General features: G+C 63.3%; 1 protein-coding gene across 2 annotated transcripts in view; it reads left to right on the top strand.

Moving 5' to 3' along the window:
- SHANK2 (SH3 and multiple ankyrin repeat domains 2) overlaps positions 1-18,230 on the top strand; it is a 456,320-nt gene extending 438,090 nt beyond the window's left edge. For both annotated transcript variants that reach the window (XM_065881611.1, XM_065881612.1), the window contains 5 exons: positions 2,170-2,300; positions 3,709-3,820; positions 4,640-4,660; positions 6,061-8,467; positions 17,660-18,230. In XM_065881611.1, coding sequence (XP_065737683.1) covers positions 2,170-2,300; positions 3,709-3,820; positions 4,640-4,660; positions 6,061-8,467; positions 17,660-18,230 — 3,242 coding nt within the window. The remainder of the gene's footprint in view (positions 1-2,169; positions 2,301-3,708; positions 3,821-4,639; positions 4,661-6,060; positions 8,468-17,659) is intronic.
- The last annotated feature ends 254 nt before the right edge of the window (positions 18,231-18,484 follow it).

Below are 18,484 nucleotides of genomic sequence, written 5' to 3'. Positions count from 1 at the left end.
CCACGGGGTCGGGGACTGCTGTCATTAATGATGGCGCCTTTGCCTCACCTGTGCACGCCCACCATCGAGGTGTTTTGGGGGTGCCTGCCACATGCCTGGGGCCCCAAGCGTGCTGGGGGCAGGGGGGGGAACCAGACGTGGACTCGCAGGGCCCAGCTGGAGATAGGAGCCTCTGGAAGGTCCAGCTGGTGTAGCTCTCCATCCCAGGAGAGCCATCCGGCCCTGGAGCCCCTCGGCCCTCGCCCCATGCTGTGCCCCGACGTGGCCAGCTGCACGGCGGCCGAGCTCCCCACCTGCAGTGCCCCCCACGGGAGAGTCGCCCTTTCCCTAACTCAGCGGCATCCCCTCCAGGCCCACATTCCTGGAGGCCCCAGGGAAGGGGGGGAGCCTAGCGGAGCTGCACAGGCTGAAGCTAAGGCTGGGCCTGAGAAGACAGCCGAACCTGCGGACGAAGGTCCCAACGCGGGAGACGGACCTGACTCCCCGCCGTCGTCGGAGAAAGAGCTGCACCTCGGCTGAAGCAAAGCCGACAGCCACGGGGAGGTGCCTGGCTTCCAGGAGCGGGCCAAGGGGACCTGCAGGTCACCATGGGCTCACTGGGGACGTCAACCAAGGACCCTGAGTCCTCTAGCCAAGGGGGCGGGGTGGGGGGGGGGGGAGACGAGCACAGGAACAAGTTAAACCCCAGCCTCAAGAGAATCCTGGCCCAGACCCGAGGGGAAGGCTTCCTGAAGGAGGCACGTCGCTGGGACTGGGGGTGTGGGGCCGGGGATCTGGCAACAGGAGGAGGGTCAGAGGAGAGGCTGGGCCACGACGGTGGGCGCTAAGTGGCACCGCAACGGGAGCTGGGCTGGCCAGAGACGTGGGTGTTTCCAACCGACCCCCTAAGAGGGCGGGTGCTTGCCAGTGTCCCCCGAGGAGGCCAGCTGGCGGGTCGGGAAGGGCCTCCTGCGAGCTGCCGTGCCTCAGCTCCTCGGCCTTCCCCGAGCAGGCGACCTGGGACCGTGGGGCCCTCACCCTGCTCCAGGATGTGGCTGGGCACCGACCAGGAAGGGGCCCCGAGAAGCCGGAGGCCTGCCTGTTGGGGTCTGTGGGGACCTCTCCAGGGGCTGCGCTCTTCCTGGGGGGCCTTGGGGCTGCCGAGACCCCAGAGGGCTGGGCCTTTCTGACGGCACGAGCTTCGTGGGGCATCACAAGACCCCAGAAGCGTGTGGGGTGAGCTAGGAGGAGACCTCGAGCTGTGGACAGAATGTTCTCGGGGGGTGGCCGGGAGAGTGCAGCACCTCACAGGGTCCAAAGTGGGAGATTCCCACCAGGCCCGCCTCACGCTGGTTTCTGCCCCCTCCCCGGGCGCCCCTGGTGTCAGCAAACCAGGGTCCTGCGCTGTGACCCGATCAGACGCCGGTGCCTGCGCTCAGATGGCCTGCGGGCAGAGGCCAGGGTGTCGGGCGGGTCCAGGACGTGCTCCAGTTTCGGGTTTTCCCCCAAGTGTAACATTTAAAATCATTTCTTAATCTGTAAGCATCACTGATAACTAACCCTTGGCTTTCTTTTTCACAAGGAACTGAGAATGTTCAGCTCTTGGGGGAGGGGGGACTCCCCCGCACAGCAAGGCACAAACCTCGACTGGCTCCTGAGCGGGGGGGGGGGGGGGGGCTGCCTCCCCTCCCGACCTCTACCCCTGCCTACACCCACGCTGCCCAGCCGCCTCCAGCCCCGGGTGCTGGGTCCTTAGACCCTGGCAACTGCGCTTAGTTTCAAAGGAGCCACACCTCCGAGCTCTTAAAAAGAAAAACGTTCAAAACATTGGCTCGGCTCCCCCGCCCCAGCAAGAATAAGCCACGCTAGTATGAGCAAAGCGATGCCGTCTGAGTGCCGGAGCCTCCGGGGCTGAGGCTGCGTTGCCTCCGCGAGGGTCTCCTTCCCCTCCTGTCCACGTGCACCCGGTGGGGGGGGGGGGGGCGGGTATGGCTTGGGTCCTGTCAGTGTCAGCGCTTGTGGCCGAGAGGCACGCGTGCTCCACACCACAGCGACAAACCACGTGTACCATAACAGCTTTGTGAAAAGGCACTAGGCACTCGGGCATTTTTCTAACTCAGCCCCTTGCCCGATTGCGTTTTGGGGCTTTGCTCACCGACGCCCGTCCTGACGGTCACGTTCACGTTGCAGATAAACCCGATGAGATAGTCCCAGCCTCCAAGCCATCCCGAACTGCTGAGAGCGTGGCAGTGGAGTCCAGGGTGGCCACCATCAAGCAGCGGCCCACCAGCCGGTGCTTCCCCTCTGTCTCGGACGTGAACGTGAGTGGCTGGGCCGGGGGAGCGGGCGGCAGGCCGATGTGGGCAGACCTCGCGGTTGCAGTTCACCCTCCCCAGCGTCCAGACCCGGAGCCCCAATCTGCGTACGCGCGGCAGGCACCCCATTCCAGTGCAGACCCGCAGTGGGGGGGGGGGGGCAGGCCACCGCGTGACCCGCTCAGTAACTCGCCCCGAGGGCCTTCCCGTAGGCCACCCGGAGCAAAGCAGCAGCCTTCCGGGGCGGACGAGGCCCGACCCCACCGCCCCGGGGAGCAGGGCCTCCACGTACGCGCCTGGGACCCCGCCGCTCCGAGGTCTCAGGCCACCGTTATTCCCAGGGGGCGGTCAGCAGAGATCACGGGCCACGACGGGCTGGCAGAGCCGCCCGTCGTCCGGGCAGGCTGCTTCTCTCAGGTTCCAGACGTGGCCCTCTCCACCCCAGCACTGTGCCTGCTGCCGGTCTGAGCACCACCTGTCACGATCACTTCCTGACTTTGTATCTTCTCTGAATCCGCTTCACACTGACTCACTCTGTTTCACCGCGCCTCTTCCTAATAATGCCCAGAAGTATCATCGGTCCGATGTGACGGTTTTGCGTAGTGCACGATACAGGATGCCCCCTGCCTCCCCTCATCTCCAGAAGGCCCGGGCGGCTCCTCCAGGGCCCTGCGTCCCGGCCCCCCACCCCCCCGTGGCACCCCGTACCCAGCTCGTTTCAGACACCCTCCAAGCCCCGGGCCGGGCAGACGCCCAGAGCCTGGCAAGACTGGGTCACGCGGGAACAGCCTGGGCATGCGCACGCCTGTTTCCTTCGGGCCTCGCACCCGGCTGATCCGAGTGGCCCTCCGACGCCGCGAGGTGAGGCCGGCCAGCAACCTGTCTTCCAGTCGAGGAAGCAGCAGCTTGGGCGGGGGCTGCACAGGGAAGCTGTTTGCAAAGCGAAGGAGGGACGCGCGAGGCTCCTCCTGGACCAGGCGGAGGAGGAAGGACGGGCAGCCCGCCTGCCGCGGGGCCCACGTGCCCCAGGGCACCGCGCTCGGCTTGTCCCCCACTCTGGGCCACTGTGGTCAGCCCACTTTGCGGAGGCGGATGTGGCCAAGGTCGGACCCCACTGCCCACCGCCAGGTGCTCTTTCCTACGGGACATCCGTCCTGGCCATTCTCAGTCAATGTCAGGCAGACCGCGGCTCCGCTGAACGGGGCTCACCGGCACCTTGAGGGCAGACAGGGCCCCCTTCTGGGTCCTGGACGCTGGTGTGGCCCGTCGTCAGCCTCAGCTGGACGCGGAGGTGCTCCCCAGAAGCAGCTGGGGGAAGCCCCGTGACAGGTGTCCACTGCCCAGGGCTTCCCTGTCTGGCTGCCGTGGGTGGCACTGGTCTGACACAGCTCACCCCGGGCTCTCTGGTTTGCAGTCCGTGTACGAACGCCAGGGGATCGCCGTGATGACGCCCACCGTTCCTGGGAGCCCGAAAGGCCCATTTCTGGGCCTCCCTCGAGGTACGATGCGAAGGCAAAAATCAATAGGTAAGCAGCGTGGCCACCCCCGCAAAGGTGCCCCTTGGCTCTCAGCACCCTCAGCAGTGCCCCTCAGAGGCCCCAGGCCCGCCCACCAGAGGACGGGCACCCGGCCTCACCCCCAGGGAGGCCTTGACCGCCTGAGCCGTCTGAAACTCTCCTACCCTCTGGATACCGAATCCAGGGTGGCCTCCCGGCCTCACAAGCCAAGTATCCGTGATAATACCAGCAGGGTGAGGGGCCGCAGTCAGGAGGGAGGTGGAGGTGGGCAGGTGACGTCCAGGAAGCCCCTCGCCCCCGCCCTGCGTGTTTAGAGTGGGCCGGACGGGGTGGGCCCAGGTCCCCTGCGAACGGCCACCGCCGCGCTTTGTGGATGAGTTCGATGGACACACTTCTAAGGGTGGCTGGGCCGGGCTCTCGCGCTCTGCGGGCACGACGTACTGTGCTACCTTCTTGTTAATAACTTCGCATGGTTCCTGCTGACTCTGTTCCAGGCAAGGTAAACGTGACCCCTTCAGACAGCCCCTTTGTGAGTAATCCAGCACTGTCTTTACCGTGTAAATTCCCAGAGAAGCTAAGGCCACTGCCGGACACTGGGGGACGCGGCGCTGCTCTGTGTGTCCAGCACTGCGGTCTCAGGCCTGGCGCCTCTGTCGCTAGCTTGAAGGGGTGGCAGCTGGCAGGAACTGAACGATAAGGGATGGCGGAGGTGGCGCCTGCCGGTCCCCAAGGTCCCCCAGGAGCTCGGGGCCACTGCAGAGTAGCGCTCACGCCATCTCCTGCCCCGGCTCTCTAACTGCTTAGTAACAGTCCATTTCCTCCCGTCAGACAGCAGAATCTTTCTATCAGGTCAGTGAACCTTACAGCTTGGCATCTGCAGTGTGAACGTAACAATCACTCCATAAGGCGTGTTCTTAAATTACTGCTCCTTGGGACCGTGACTGTCAGGCAGCCGCCACGTACGCGCGCTCAATGAGGCCTCTGAGCAACCATCTTTGCAATGCCAAAACGCCCTCCCACAAGGAGCGTGTGAAATTTGGAATACCCTTATCGAGTGGAAGCTCTCACTGGAATAAATTACCGTGGTTTGTCCTAGGAGCGTTTTTGATTTGGAGTGATTCGTTTTGTTACCTCTTTGAAAAACCTGCATGCCCCCCACGCGAGACCCTCGTACTTGACATCTGTCAGCGTCCGTGTCCGTGTGCCGCTTCCCGTGTCCGGAGTGCGTTCCGTTGATGTTTTTGTATCTTGAACTGTCGGAAAGAATCTGAAAGTCCACCCAGTGGACACACCAGAGCTCTGGGGCCCGACGCGCCCGGATGCGGCCGTCACCCCCGCGGGCCCCTCAGCACCCTCTCTCACCCAACACCCACGGGCTCCACAGGTCCAGTCCTCCAACTCGGACCATGGTCAGTGGGGACCGTGGTAAACCACCGGGCCCCTCGGCCCAGCCCAGAGGGTCTTAGGACCCAGAGGGCTTCGCTGGGCCAGGCGGCCGGGCGTTTGGTCAGGACCCTGCTCCCGGCTTGGGTTGGGGTCTTGGGTTAGAAGGTCTTGGCGTGTCGCAGCACGTTCTCCTGCCAGGGCCGCTCAGCCATCCTCCTGAGGGCCTGGGGAGCTCCAGTACCCTTTGGGGGCCCAGAGAAGTCAGGCAACAAAACGGGTTTCTGTCGAGCAGGCGACGCCACCCTAGGGCCTCCATACGCACCGGGCTCTGCTCGAGGGCACCAGGCCTCCCCGCATACCTGCAGCACCTGCAGGACATCGGCGCTCTGATGCCCCCGGGACGGCGGCACCATCCGCGTCCCATGAGCCAGTGCAGCCACCTGTGTTCCCTGTGCCCTCGTTTCTGACACGCAGCTCGACAGCCTCAGTCCCAAACCCGAAAACACCCACCGGGGGCCCCGGCCAAGCCTGAAGGGATGGATGGCCCCTGATGCAGGCCACCCCTGCCCCCGACACACGCTCACACGTGCGCACACGAACCCCGGGGAGTCGGCTCGCGCCCGTCGCTCTGGGTGCCATCTCTCTCAACAGCACGCACTCCGTGCCTCCCGGGGCCTTTCCCTTGTTCTGGCTCGGGATGGGCCACGTGACCCCTCGGCATAGTGGCTTGTGCTGCATTGTGAACAGTGCCCATCGCGATTCTTTGTGAGTCTGCGGAGACACAGCCTGTCGCAGCGTCCTGGAGCTTAGTGGGGTGTTCGTCACTGCCGTGATTTAAATCTAAACCTGCCTTCTAATTGTAGGACTCACGGGGGAAGAGCGGCAATTTCTGGCCCCTCCGATGCTCAAGTTCACCAGAAGCCTGTCCATGCCGGACACCTCCGAGGACATCCCCCCGCCGCCACAGTCGGTGCCCCCCTCTCCTCCACCACCCTCCCCCACCGCCTACAACTGCCCCAAGTCCCCAACTCCCAGAGTCTACGGGACGATCAAGCCCGCGTTCAATCAGAACTCCGCCGCCAAGGTGTCCCCGGCAGCTCGCTCCGACACGGTGGCCACCATGTTGAGGGAGAAGGGGCTGTACCACAGGAGGGAGCTGGACCGCTACTCCCTGGACTCCGAGGACCTCTACAGCCGCAACGCCGCCGCCCAGGCCACCTTCCGCGGCAAGAGGGGCCAGATGCCCGAAAACCCGTACTCCGAGGTCGGGAAGGTCGCCAGCAAAGCCGTCTACGTCCCCGCCAAGCCCGCCAGGCGGAAGGGCATGCTGGTGAAGCAGTCCAACGTGGAGGACAGCCCCGAGAAGACGTGCTCCATCCCCATCCCGACCATCATCGTCAAGGAGCCCTCCACCAGCAGCAGCGGCAAGAGCAGCCAGGGCAGCAGCACGGAGATCGAGCCCCAGGCCTCCGAGCAGCCGGGCCAGCTGCGGCCCGACGACAGCCTGACCGCCAGCAGCCCCTTCGCCGCCGCCATCGCCGGGGCCGTCCGCGACCGGGAGAAGCGGCTGGAGGCCAGGAGGAACTCGCCGGCCTTCCTGTCCACGGACCTGGGGGACGAGGACGTGGGCCTGGGGCTGCCCGCCCCCCAGGCACGGCCCTCCAAGTTCCCCGAGGAGGGCGGGTTCGGCGAGGAGGACGGCACCGAGCAGCTGTCGTCACCCACGCCAGGGGCGGCGACCAGGGAGCCCGAGAACCACTTTGTGGGTGGTGGCGAGGCCGGAGCTCAGGGTGAGGCCGGCAGGCCACTGAATTCCACGTCCAAAGCCAAGGGGCCCGAGAGCAGCCCTGCAGCTCCCCTCAAGAGCAGCAGTGCGGCCGGCCCTGAGAATTACGTCCACCCGCTCACGGGGAGGCTGCTGGACCCGAGCTCCCCACTGGCCCTGGCGCTCTCCGCGAGGGACCGAGCCTTGAAGGAGTCCCAGCAGGGCCCCAAGGGGGAGGCCCCCAAGGCCGACCTCAACAAACCTCTCTACATCGATACCAAAATGCGGCCCAGCGGGGAAGCAGGCTTCCCTCCGGTCTCCAGGCAGAACACGCGGGGGCCCCTGAGGCGGCAGGAGACGGAGAACAAGTACGAGGCCGACCTGGGCAAGGAGCGGAAGGGCGACGAGAAGGGCACGCTCACCAACATCGCGGATGCGTCCCAGCGCAAGTCGGCCGGCCTGCTGATGGTACACACCGTGGATGCAGCCAGGCCGGACGCCTTCCTGCAGGAAGAGGACGAGGATGCCGACACAGAAACGAAGCCGGACCGCTCGCCGTCCGAGGTGCCAGAAGGTGTTCCCGAAACTGAAGGTGCTTTACCGATCCCCGCTGGCCCCGAGCCCGCGGCCGCCGCGCCCGGCAGGACCGTCGTGGCGGCGGGCTCCGTGGAGGAGGCGGTGATCTTGCCGTTCCGCATCCCTCCCCCACCTCTGGCATCCGTGGATCTGGATGAGGATTTTATTTTTACAGAGCCACTGCCTCCTCCCCTGGAATTTGCAAACAGTTTTGATATCCCCGATGACCGCGTTGCTTCTGTCCCCGCACTCTCAGACCTGGTCACGCAGAAGAAAAGCGACGCCCCCCAGTCCCCTTCGTCGAACTCCAGCCAGCCCACCAACTCTGCGGACAGTAAGAAGCCAGCTGGCCTTTCGAACTGTCTGCCTGCCTCATTCCTGCCACCCCCCGAAAGCTTTGATGCCGTCACGGACTCTGGGATCGAGGAGGCGGACAGCCGGAGCAGCAGCGACCACCACCTCGAGACGACCAGCACCATCTCCACGGTCTCCAGCATCTCCACCCTGTCCTCCGAGGGCGGGGAGAACGTGGACACCTGCACAGTCTATGCAGATGGGCAAGCATTTACGGTTGACAAACCCCCAGTACCTCCTAAGCCAAAAATGAAGCCCATAATTCACAAAGGCAACGCACTTTACCACGACGCGCTGCTGGAGGAGGACGTGGACAGCTTTGTGATCCCCCTGCCGGCACGCCCGCCGCCCCCCGGCGGGGCCCAGCCCGGGACCACAAAGGTTATCCAGCCGAGGACCTCCAGGCTGTGGGGTGACATCTCGGAGGTCAAAAGCCCGATTCTCTCCGGCCCAAAGGCAAACGTGATTAGTGAGTTGAACTCAATCCTGCAGCAAATGAACCGAGAGAAAACGGCAAAGCCGGGGGAAGGACTGGACTCGCCAGCGGGATCCAAGCCTGCCAGCCTCGCTCCAAGGTAAGTGCCGCGGCCGGCGTGGGCGCAGACCATCCCAAGCCGGGCTTTCCTGTGCCGGCCAGTGCTGACCAGGAAATGCCCTTGGGAGCAACGGAAGCGGACACGGACAGGGAAATGCCAGCCTTCTGTGTCGGCCGCCTCTGTCGTGCGCTCACGTGCCCCCTCCTCGTCCCTTGGACGCCGGTGCAACAGAGCCGAGCGCGTCTGGCCCAGCAGGACGTGGGCCCCGCGTAGAGACGCGTAACGAGACACTGCCACACAGGCCATCCCCGCCGTGGCCTCCAGGGAGGAGCCCTGCTCTCTCCTCCCGCGTCCTCCAGGTCTTGGCCAGGACCCCAAAGGCCATTCTGGAGCCTCACCCAGGGGTTGCAGGGGAGGGGTGCACCGGCCGGGGGTCGCGTGAGCGGCGTGTGTGCAATCACGTGTGTGGTCACATGTGCGTGAGGGGCTCTTTTCCCCTCCTCCCGTCACTAACTGGTCTGAGGCCGGGGAGGGGCCAGGTTGCAGATCCGCTAGTGAGCTCAGAGTGAAATGCAACCCCGGAGCCCATCCTGACCCAGGGCGGACATCGTGGAAGCAAAGCACGCGGTCCTCCCCGCGTGGGTGCTCACAACGTCAGAGCGTAAGGCACTGCCTAGAAACCGGGGGTCGCACGTGGGGGGCCAGTCCTAAACCCAACCCCAGGGCTCTGTCGAGGCACGCCACGCTGTAACAGCCTCCCCCCCGCCCCGCCCCGCCTGTAGCTGGTGGATGACCCTCGCCAGAGCCCGGTGCTCCAGCCATCACTCACGGTTCTCGGTTCCCTTCGCCCAAGACACACACCACTGCTCAGGTCCCCAGGCAGCAGGGCCCTTCACGTTCCCCCACTGATGTTTACTCTCAGGTTTCATCATCTCAACTAATGAAGTCGTCCTTCATACTCCTGCTGGGCAGGCGCTGGATTCAAACATCTCAGTCCATTAATCAGCAGTATTGCACTACGGTCGGGTCCTGAGAGCCACCACTTTCCCAGTTATCTTTCGGTGCGGGCGTGAGTTACGTGCACAGCTCCCACTACTCCTCCGAGGAACGCTGATGGGCCAGCCTCGGTAGAGACAAGCACGCCGACACCACTGTCTTTTAATGGGGCGCCCATCATTAGTGGCGTTCAAAGGGCACTCCAGCTGAACAGATTCCTTACAAATTCCCCGTTTCTGGTGGACGTACGTACACACGTACCTACGAGTATTACGTGCTTGAAAGTCTCAAGGAAATGTTTAAAACTGGCTCTGTCACGTAATAGTACCCGTCTTTAGCTGCTAGGTTATGTAGAGGTACAATTAAGATGCTTTATCACTGTTTCATATTTTACAAAACACTTGGACATGGTGAGTAATCTTTCTAACAGCTGCTAGAGAGCATGTATAATTATACCCATTTTTCAGAAGGGGAAATGGAGACCCAGAGAGGCCAGGTGGCTTGTCCATGTGCACAGCCAGCAGAAGATAGAGCCAGGACCAGGCCAAGGTCTTCTGACTGGCACTTCCCACCGCTAGCGATGTCTGAAGTGTGGAAGATGCAACTCTAGGGCTGCTCTGGCCAGTGGGGCAGCCCGCACGGCGCCGTGCTTCCCGGAGCACTCCCACCCGGGAGTCCAGGGGCCTCTCTGAACGGCATCAGATTGTAGGCCTCCCCAGCTCCTCTCCTGGCTGGGTGAGCTCCTTGGGGCTCACAGGAGAGGGCGTCTCCGAGTTGCAGGTGTCTCTAGGGTTTCCCTGGATGGGAGGGGCCTGAGAGCAGGGGTCAGCGGGCAGAATCCTGTCGGACTTCTTGAGAGCAGCTGCAAGACCGATTCTGTCCGACCCAAGCTCAGCTGCCAGGAACGGCCACCTCCCGTCTCTTCTACTATTTATAGCCCAGTCCGTCATGGTACAAGCATTAAGTGACCTCTGTTACGCACTCACCGAACGCCAGGCACCGGAGGCAGGGCCTGAACCTGCTCCCACGGTGCAGATGAGTGGACCGGGGGTCAGAGGGGAAGCCCTCGGCCACGGGCACTCGGCCGCAAGGCACGAAAGCACTCCGACCTCCAGAGCTGCCTCAGGGCTCGACTCCGCCCCTCTCGCTGGAGCCAGGGATTAGCCTGGCAGAAAGGCGCCACTACCTAACCGAGCTCACCGGGACGGGCTACTCTCAGGCCTTCGGAAGCCCCCTCGCGTCCAGCTGAGCACCCAGAAGTCTTCTCTGCTTATCTGCAAGGGTGGCCTCCGGGCGGCCTCCAGCACTGGTGACGTCCCCGAGGCGGCGTCCCCTCCCCTTCCCCACTCACTGCTAAGGGCTACACTGAGGTGGACCAGGACAGGGCGGCCTGAGGCCCAAGGACGAGGAGGAAGGTCGGTCACCGACTCCAGCACTAAGCTGGACGCTCGCCTGCCCACTCTGGCTTTTCCGATCTCACGGCCGCATCGGGCAAAGCCCAGTGGACGTGAGCTGCAGCCAGGAGGTGGAGCGACCAGGGTGAGAAGGGGGCAGCTCCTCAGCAGAGCCCCCAGCGGGTGACCGAGCACCAGGTCTCCCTCCCTCCCTCCCTCCCTCCCTCCCTCCCTCCCTCCCTCCCTCCCTCCCTCCCTCCCTCCCTCCCTCCCTCCCTCCCTCCCTCCCTCCCTCCCTCCCTCCCTCCCTCCCTCCCTCCCTCCCTCCCTCCCTCCCTCCCTCCCTCCCTCCCTCCCTCCCTCCCTCCCTCCCTCCCTCCCTCCCTCCCTCCCTCCCTCCCTCCCTCCCTCCCTCCCTCCCTCCCTCCCTCCCTCCCTCCCTCCCTCCCTCCCTCCCTCCCTCCCTCCCTCCCTCCCTCCCTCCCTCCCTCCCTCCCTCCCTCCCTCCCTCCCTCCCTCCCTCCCTCCCTCCCTCCCTCCCTCCCTCCCTCCCTCCCTCCCTCCCTCCCTCCCTCCCTCCCTCCCTCCCTCCCTCCCTCCCTCCCTCCCTCCCTCCCTCCCTCCCTCCCTCCCTCCCTCCCTCCCTCCCTCCCTCCCTCCCTCCCTCCCTCCCTCCCTCCCTCCCTCCCTCCCTCCCTCCCTCCCTCCCTCCCTCCCTCCCTCCCTCCCTCCCTCCCTCCCTCCCTCCCTCCCTCCCTCCCTCCCTCCCTCCCTCCCTCCCTCCCTCCCTCCCTCCCTCCCTCCCTCCCTCCCTCCCTCCCTCCCTCCCTCCCTCCCTCCCTCCCTCCCTCCCTCCCTCCCTCCCTCCCTCCCTCCCTCCCTCCCTCCCTCCCTCCCTCCCTCCCTCCCTCCCTCCCTCCCTCCCTCCCTCCCTCCCTCCCTCCCTCCCTCCCTCCCTCCCTCCCTCCCTCCCTCCCTCCCTCCCTCCCTCCCTCCCTGGGACAGGCCTCCGCCTCGTTGAGAGGCCTGGGATTCAGCCATTCAGGCAGCAGACAAAGCCCAGGACACCCCCAGCCAGGGCTCACCTGCCTGGGTGTCTCACTGCTGCTTTTAAATGCATCTACAAATTAAGAGGTGTGAATGGCCCTGGGCAAAATGAGGCAGGAAACTGGATGAAGGAAATTCCTAGTGAGGGAAAAGAAATGAGTTTTTCTAGGGAAAACTGAAAACCGGCCGTGCTCTGAAATGACAGACAGGCAGCAGTGCAGACACCCCATTTCCACAGAAAGAAGTCTGATCGCCCAAGAAAGGGACAGTTCTTTGAGCTGCTCCACAATCGTTTGTCCGCTAAGAGGGCAGAAACCTCAGGTGAACCTGCCCCTTTGGTAAGTTACTTTTGCCCTCGGGTCCTTTCTGAACTCTGAGGTGCGGTGACCCTGGGCAGGGTCGGGGAAGAGAGGACACTGAACGACTAGGCCCTCGCTTACTGGGGTACATCTGACTTAACCTGAGCCGTGCGTGGGTTTCTGCTGCCATCACGTGTCCCCCGAAATCAGGGACGACGCGGGCTCTGCCGACATCTTGATTACAGACACGTTGTCGAAAAGACGACGATCACGCCATTTTCTTTACGGCCTAGCGTTCGCGGCATCCCTCCAGGCCTGATCTGGAAACACCTCCTAAGAACTAGGCCTCTGGGGTGATCGGCTGCTTGTCCTACCCAGCACCGCCCCAAGCTACCCCACGGGCTGGAGGCCCGGCACCGGCGCCTGGCGTCCTGCAGGCCCGGACCTTCCCTGCAAAGCTCAGAGCTCGAGAGGATGACCGTGAACGGCCGGAGAGGCGCCAGGGCACGGCCAACACCCACGACGGGCACGGCCTTGCCCTGCGGCGGGCGGCCCGCCGTGCGGAGCCCTTTGGAAACCTAGACACACAAGCAGCGTCCGCCTAGTTGCAGAGCACCTGGTGTTTTCCATGAAGTCACAGAGCCGGGAAGCCAAACGAGCCACAGCCCAGCCCCGTGGCCTCTTGACGGGTTCTTGGTAGGAGCCTAGGGTCAGACCTGAGGGAGGACAGTAACAAAAGGGGTGCACAGTCACGGAGGCCTGGGCCCCGGGAAGCTGGGCGCAGACTTAGTCATGAACCGTCGACTGGACCAGGGGTTACTGGTTACCTCAGTGTACCAGGCACTGGGCCGGGCCCCAGGATTCCTCACTGAACAAGAAAACATTCAAGGCCTCTCCTCCTCTGAAGGGCTACATTCTCAAGGGGGAAGGAATGAGAAACAGTAAACAAGACGAGCCTGAAGTGTGCGGGCGCTGCAAAGGGATGAAGATGTCCCCACGAGTCAGCGACCATGGGCAGGACGGAGGTGACCCTCCCCAAGGAAGTGCCATTTGAACCACCTGAAGTAGTAAAAGGAGCCAGCTGGGCAGAAACGCAGGAGCAGAGCATCCCGGGCACCAGGACCAGCGGACCAGCAAGCACAAAGCCCAGGCACTGGCAAGTGCTCGCCGCGCTGGAGCAACTGGCCAGACCAGAGGCAGCGCTGACGGGGGAAGGGTCCCAGAGGGCTCCCGCGTGCCGAGGGGAAGGGCTGGGTTGCGTCTGAGTGGTGGCAGCCATCGAGGGCTTGAGCAAAGGCTTGGCGTGAACTTTCATTCCATGAAGGTGACCCAGCAGCTATGCAGTCACGTGGGTCACAGTGACACAGGGAAGCCCACGAGCCGGCCCATGTGGGGTCCCGGGGGCCTCTGCTCCGGAGACAGCGGGTAGATGACGGCGTCTGACACAAAACAAAGGGGCTTCACCTAGGAAGCCCAGGCATCTGTTCTTTGTCAGCACTCCCAGGGGAGCGGAAGGTCAGTTTGGGTTTGGCTTTCACTCTCCGGCTGTTGGGAGGAGTATCAGGGCAGTGAGTGGATGCCTGCGGGGGACCCACTGGCCTCCGTCCAGGGCGCACGGCATCGGCTCAAGCCCCCAGGAGCCCCTCCGATCGCCTCGCTCTTTTCGGTTCATCCAGACTGGCCTTCGCTTCCCGGAGGCAGCGACGGCGCTCCAGGTCCCCTGGGGGTTCAGGGGAGCGCTGGCCGCTTCTCAGGTGATGCCCTCCGGCCTCCGGCTGCCCTGGCCTGGCTAGTGGCACCAGCTCCTCACTGGCTCTCCACAGTATTATCCTGAGAGCCTCTCGGTTTTAAAATAAATCTATCTGGGTTGTTAAAAAATGACCTCTGCCCAGCCGGTCCCAGAGCGAAGACTTTCCAAAACTGACTCGATAGACTCGATAATAGAAGCTGCTTAATGACACTTTCATCACGGCAGCGCCGTCACGGAGGCTTTACCATTTCATGGCAGCAACCGAAACGTCCAGGCAGTGTCAGTGACTGAAATCGTGGATAAGGCGGTGGACACTAGGGAGGGTGGTCGTGAAGCTCGCTGTTGCGTGTCTCCCCGTACGCGGGCTCGTGAAGGGGCTCTTCTGGTCAGGCTGCGGCATTTTATCCTTCAAGTCTGTTTCTCACGCTCTCATTTCCCAGTCTGGACGCCAGGACCACTCAGCCGAAGTGTATCAGGGGATGGATGCCTCCCGCTGAGGACTGGGTGCCTGCCCACCTGCTCCGATGTGTCGAAAGGGCTGCTGAAGCCGACGCAGCCCCCTGCCCCCGCCCAGTTCCAGCCCCATCTGCTTGGCCGAGTCTCGTCACTTCCTGACCCGGGAAACCAGCTTCCCACATCCATCGCCGTCCCTGCAGGCCAGGCCCAGGACTGCAGACACACAGGGGCTCGCGGTGCTCAGAGCCGGGAAGCAGGGCCAGGCTCAGGCCTTGTGCAGATCTGTTAACGCCTCGGCCGCTCTCCCTGTCTTTGGAACGACCGACCTTTGGAGGTGCTATAAAGATAGATAGAAACCAAGAAGAGAGCGGTCTGGAAATAAGTGCTATCTTATTCGCAAGACAGGGGCTCCTCACGAAGACCCTACAGTCACTGGAAGGCAGAGGTCCGGCCGGCGCGCTGGAGGGAGGCCCGGGCGGGAAGGGTCCAGAACCCCAGCGCCGGCCCCCTGAGCGCCTCCGGCCCACAGCCAGCCACCGCTCGACGGCCCAACTGCACTTGTAAACACAATGGAAAGGCGACTTGAGTCCTCACTTCCCCGACCCCGGTCAACTCGGGCTGACCGATAAAATAACGGTGCATCTCTGGGGGTCAGTTAACCCTCCATTTTTGTTTTAATCCTCATGTTCCCGTAGGGATTGGATTGAAGAGGCAGGATAGAGAGTCACAGTCCAAGAGAGGGCGTGTGTGTGCGTGTGTATGCGTCTGTGTTCTAAATCAGGGCAACAGATTCCTGTGTGTTCCACCCGGGAACCCAGTGGTCGCTTAGCAACATAATGATCTCCGCAACCAGGAGATCCAGTGAATGATATCCGCCTGATTAACTGAGAGTCGATCAAGCCGCTGAGGAGGGCAGGGTGGACCGGCCCCGCGCAGGCCTCCGCTCAGCTCCTCAAACGCGCTGGTTCTTCTCCACGGCGACGTTCCGCAGGGCCGTGGGTGGCCCCGAGCGTGGGGCCAGATCTGACGACCCCCTTTATTAGCTGCCGGGCTCTCCCCTCTCGGTGTAGACTTGACGCAAAGCACGGCCGCCCCCAGCCAGGAACGCCGATTTGTCCTTCCTAAGCTGCAGAAGACAAAGGCAGCCCGGGAAGCCGAGTCTGGGTGTCAGCAACGAGCTGGCTCTCAGGGGACTCCGAGCAGAGGCTGACGTCGTTCTCCTTCTTAACGTTTTCCTGGATGTTTCTCTCCATGTTCGCATCACCCCCAGCCAAGGAAGGCACAGGTGTGAGTTTCCCATCCTACACACGAAAGCGAGGCCCCTCTTGACGTTCTCTTCCGGGCAGCTCTGTGCGCTGCCCACGCTGCTCCGTGGCCAGAAAAGGAGCAGCGCGGGTAGACTCTCGGCCAGCATCTGTGCCATTGCTTTAATTTCATCCATCGAAAACTTCTTTTTTTTAACTGTAATTAATTTTGCAGCGTTGTCTCAACCCATTCCATTTTGTCGTTTCCATTTGCTCCCACGATGGGTGGTAACAGAAGAGGGTCGTGCTGAACAGAAGTAAGTGCTGCGTGCAGAAACCTCTTCTCTCTGGTGTGTTCTCCTGTCCCTCGTTCTCACTGCCCACCCATCTGTTTGCTTCTGACGACACACACGGCTGCCCGCAGAGCCTTCCTTTTGAAAGAACATCCCAACTACCTGGGAATCGCTGGGGTGTTCCCACAGGAGGGTGGTGCTGACACCCGCCCTCCGGCTCAGAGAGGCCCCTGCTAAAGGCCGCCTGGGTTGAAAGCAGTTGCTGTCACTCTGGGGGACTGACCTGCCCCTGCTGCACAAAGCCGATGAACAAGGTCACCTCCCAACCGTCCTGCCCCGGTCGGCTCAGTCGGGGTCACAGGTCACAGGCCCGGCGCCACGCAAAGTCACCTTAGAGCCAGGGCTGCGTGCTCCTGTGAGACACTGACCCGCTTCACGAAAAACCCCTCCCCCCTGAAGGTCCTCATTAAACAACTCGAGTCCCCTGTGGGTGGAGCTGCTCTACCATCTCAGCTTAGCTGTTGTACCGAAGTGGTTCAAATGAGCCTTCCCCAGACAGGTGTGCCCACAGCCGTGGGGCAGGCACGGAGGGGAGACGGGCCCTCCGGAGTGGGAACTGGGGAGCGTCTTTCAGCCCTACTTGGGCACCGGAGTTTGCAGGTTTCTCAAATGCCCGCCGTGCGCACGGCCCACCTCTCTCTCCAGGACCGAGGTCTGGGGGCCGGAGGGGTGGCTCCCCGCTCCCTGCGGGTGACGCCCTGGACCGTTTCTTGATTTTGAGTAGCGAGCCTGGCAGCAGTGGAGGAGGCATCCTCAGGGTCTCGCCTGGGGCTGCCTTTACCTGCTGGTGCCCAGTGCACCAGTACAACCAGTAACCAAGGCCCCTGGAAGTTCTCAACAGGGGCCCCCTACGTGTAACAGACCCGGCCCTGGAGCCCCTGGCCCTCCGGGAAGCCGTAGCTGAACGCCCTGTCGGGGTGCGGGCCCAGCCGACCTCCTGCTGCTCCCTCACACGGAGATGCCTTACTCGACGCAGCGCTGAGCGGGGAAGCGTCGCGAGGCTGAGAGGCACCCGGTTACCAACTGGCAGTTTCACGCAAACACACGCCCGCGGCAGAGAAAGCAAAGAGCAGCAGGAGGCCAGCCCAGAGCGCGGACACACTGGGCCCCGCGGCTGCGGCTCATTCCCGCCCGCTAATAAAGCCCCCCTCCCGACCCTGACCCTTTCACGCCGACACGGCGGCGGCGGCATCCGTGAGCGGCCCCAGGGAGCCGTAGGGCTTCCCCCTTCCTGAAACAGGGCCAGCCTGCGAGGCGCCCCTCCCTGCACTTCTAAGTCCCTCTAAGCCAAAAAGCCTCAGGCCTGGCGGGCAGTTAAGAGGGAGGGTCTCTCCTCAAGGGTGCCCCCCCTCTGCTTGCTGAAATTGAGGCAAAAGATGCCACTTCCTCAGGCGGTACTGGTGTGGCACAGACACGCCCCGGCCAGGGAGCAGGACTTGGTTCGGGCCCGTCTCCAGGTCTCCCTGCCCCCACCCCCACCCCCAACCTGCCAGGCTCCGGTGAGTGGCCACCCCGTGTGCTCTGGTGCCTTCCGCTCGTGTCCCCCCGCCCCGCCTCCGGCATGGCAAAGCGTTTGCTCACTGCCAGCGCACCTGCCGTCGGACGCTCTGCTGTGGTTTGGGTGTCTCCCGCCCCCTCCTCGGGACGTTGTGAGCGGACCTGTGATCGTTTTCTCTGTTGCTGCCGTTTCAGAGGCCCAGAGGTCATGAGCACCGTCTCAGGTACGCGGAGCACGACGGTCACCTTCACGGTTCGCCCTGGGACCTCCCAGCCCATCACCCTGCAGAGCCGGCCCCCAGACTATGAGAGCAGGACCTCAGGACCAAGACGTGCCCCCAGCCCCGTGGTCTCGCCCACAGAGCTGAACAAAGAGATCCTGCCTGCGCCCCTGTCCGCTGCCGCCGCGGCTCCCTCTCCCACCCTCTCGGATGTCTTCGGCCTCCCAAGCCAGCCCCCTCCCGGGGACCTGTTTGGCTTGAACCCAGCGGGACGCAGCAGGTCGCCATCCCCCTCCATACTGCAACAGCCAATCTCCAATAAGCCTTTTACAACTAAACCTGTCCACCTGTGGACTAAACCAGACGTGGCGGACTGGCTGGAAAGCCTCAACCTGGGTGAGCATAAAGAGGCCTTCATGGACAACGAGATCGACGGCAGCCACCTGCCAAACCTCCAGAAGGAAGACCTCATAGATCTGGGCGTGACGCGCGTCGGGCACAGGATGAACATCGAAAGGGCTTTGAAACAGCTGCTGGACAGATAAGGGTGGCTGCTCTTCACCTTTACAGACCCCTTGTTATAAATAGAGATGGGCTTGCACTGAAGTGTGTGGATGGTGAGCGCCAACCCCGCTCCGCGGGCTGGTCTCCTGCTACCCAGAGAAATGCTGTGTCCCTGGCGTGGCTGAGCAGAGGCCTTCAACACCCACCCCCACCCCACCCCACCCCCGGGCTCTCTGCGTGGGCTCCCTGGGCTGTTTCTGTCAAAGAGGGGACCAGGGGAGGGAGGGCTTCTAAG

Source organism: Phocoena phocoena, chromosome 8 (assembly GCF_963924675.1).
Source record: "Phocoena phocoena chromosome 8, mPhoPho1.1, whole genome shotgun sequence".
Lineage (NCBI taxonomy): Eukaryota > Metazoa > Chordata > Mammalia > Artiodactyla > Phocoenidae > Phocoena > Phocoena phocoena.
The sequence above is the reverse complement of the archived record's forward strand: the minus strand, read 5'-3'. Positions and strand labels throughout refer to the sequence as shown.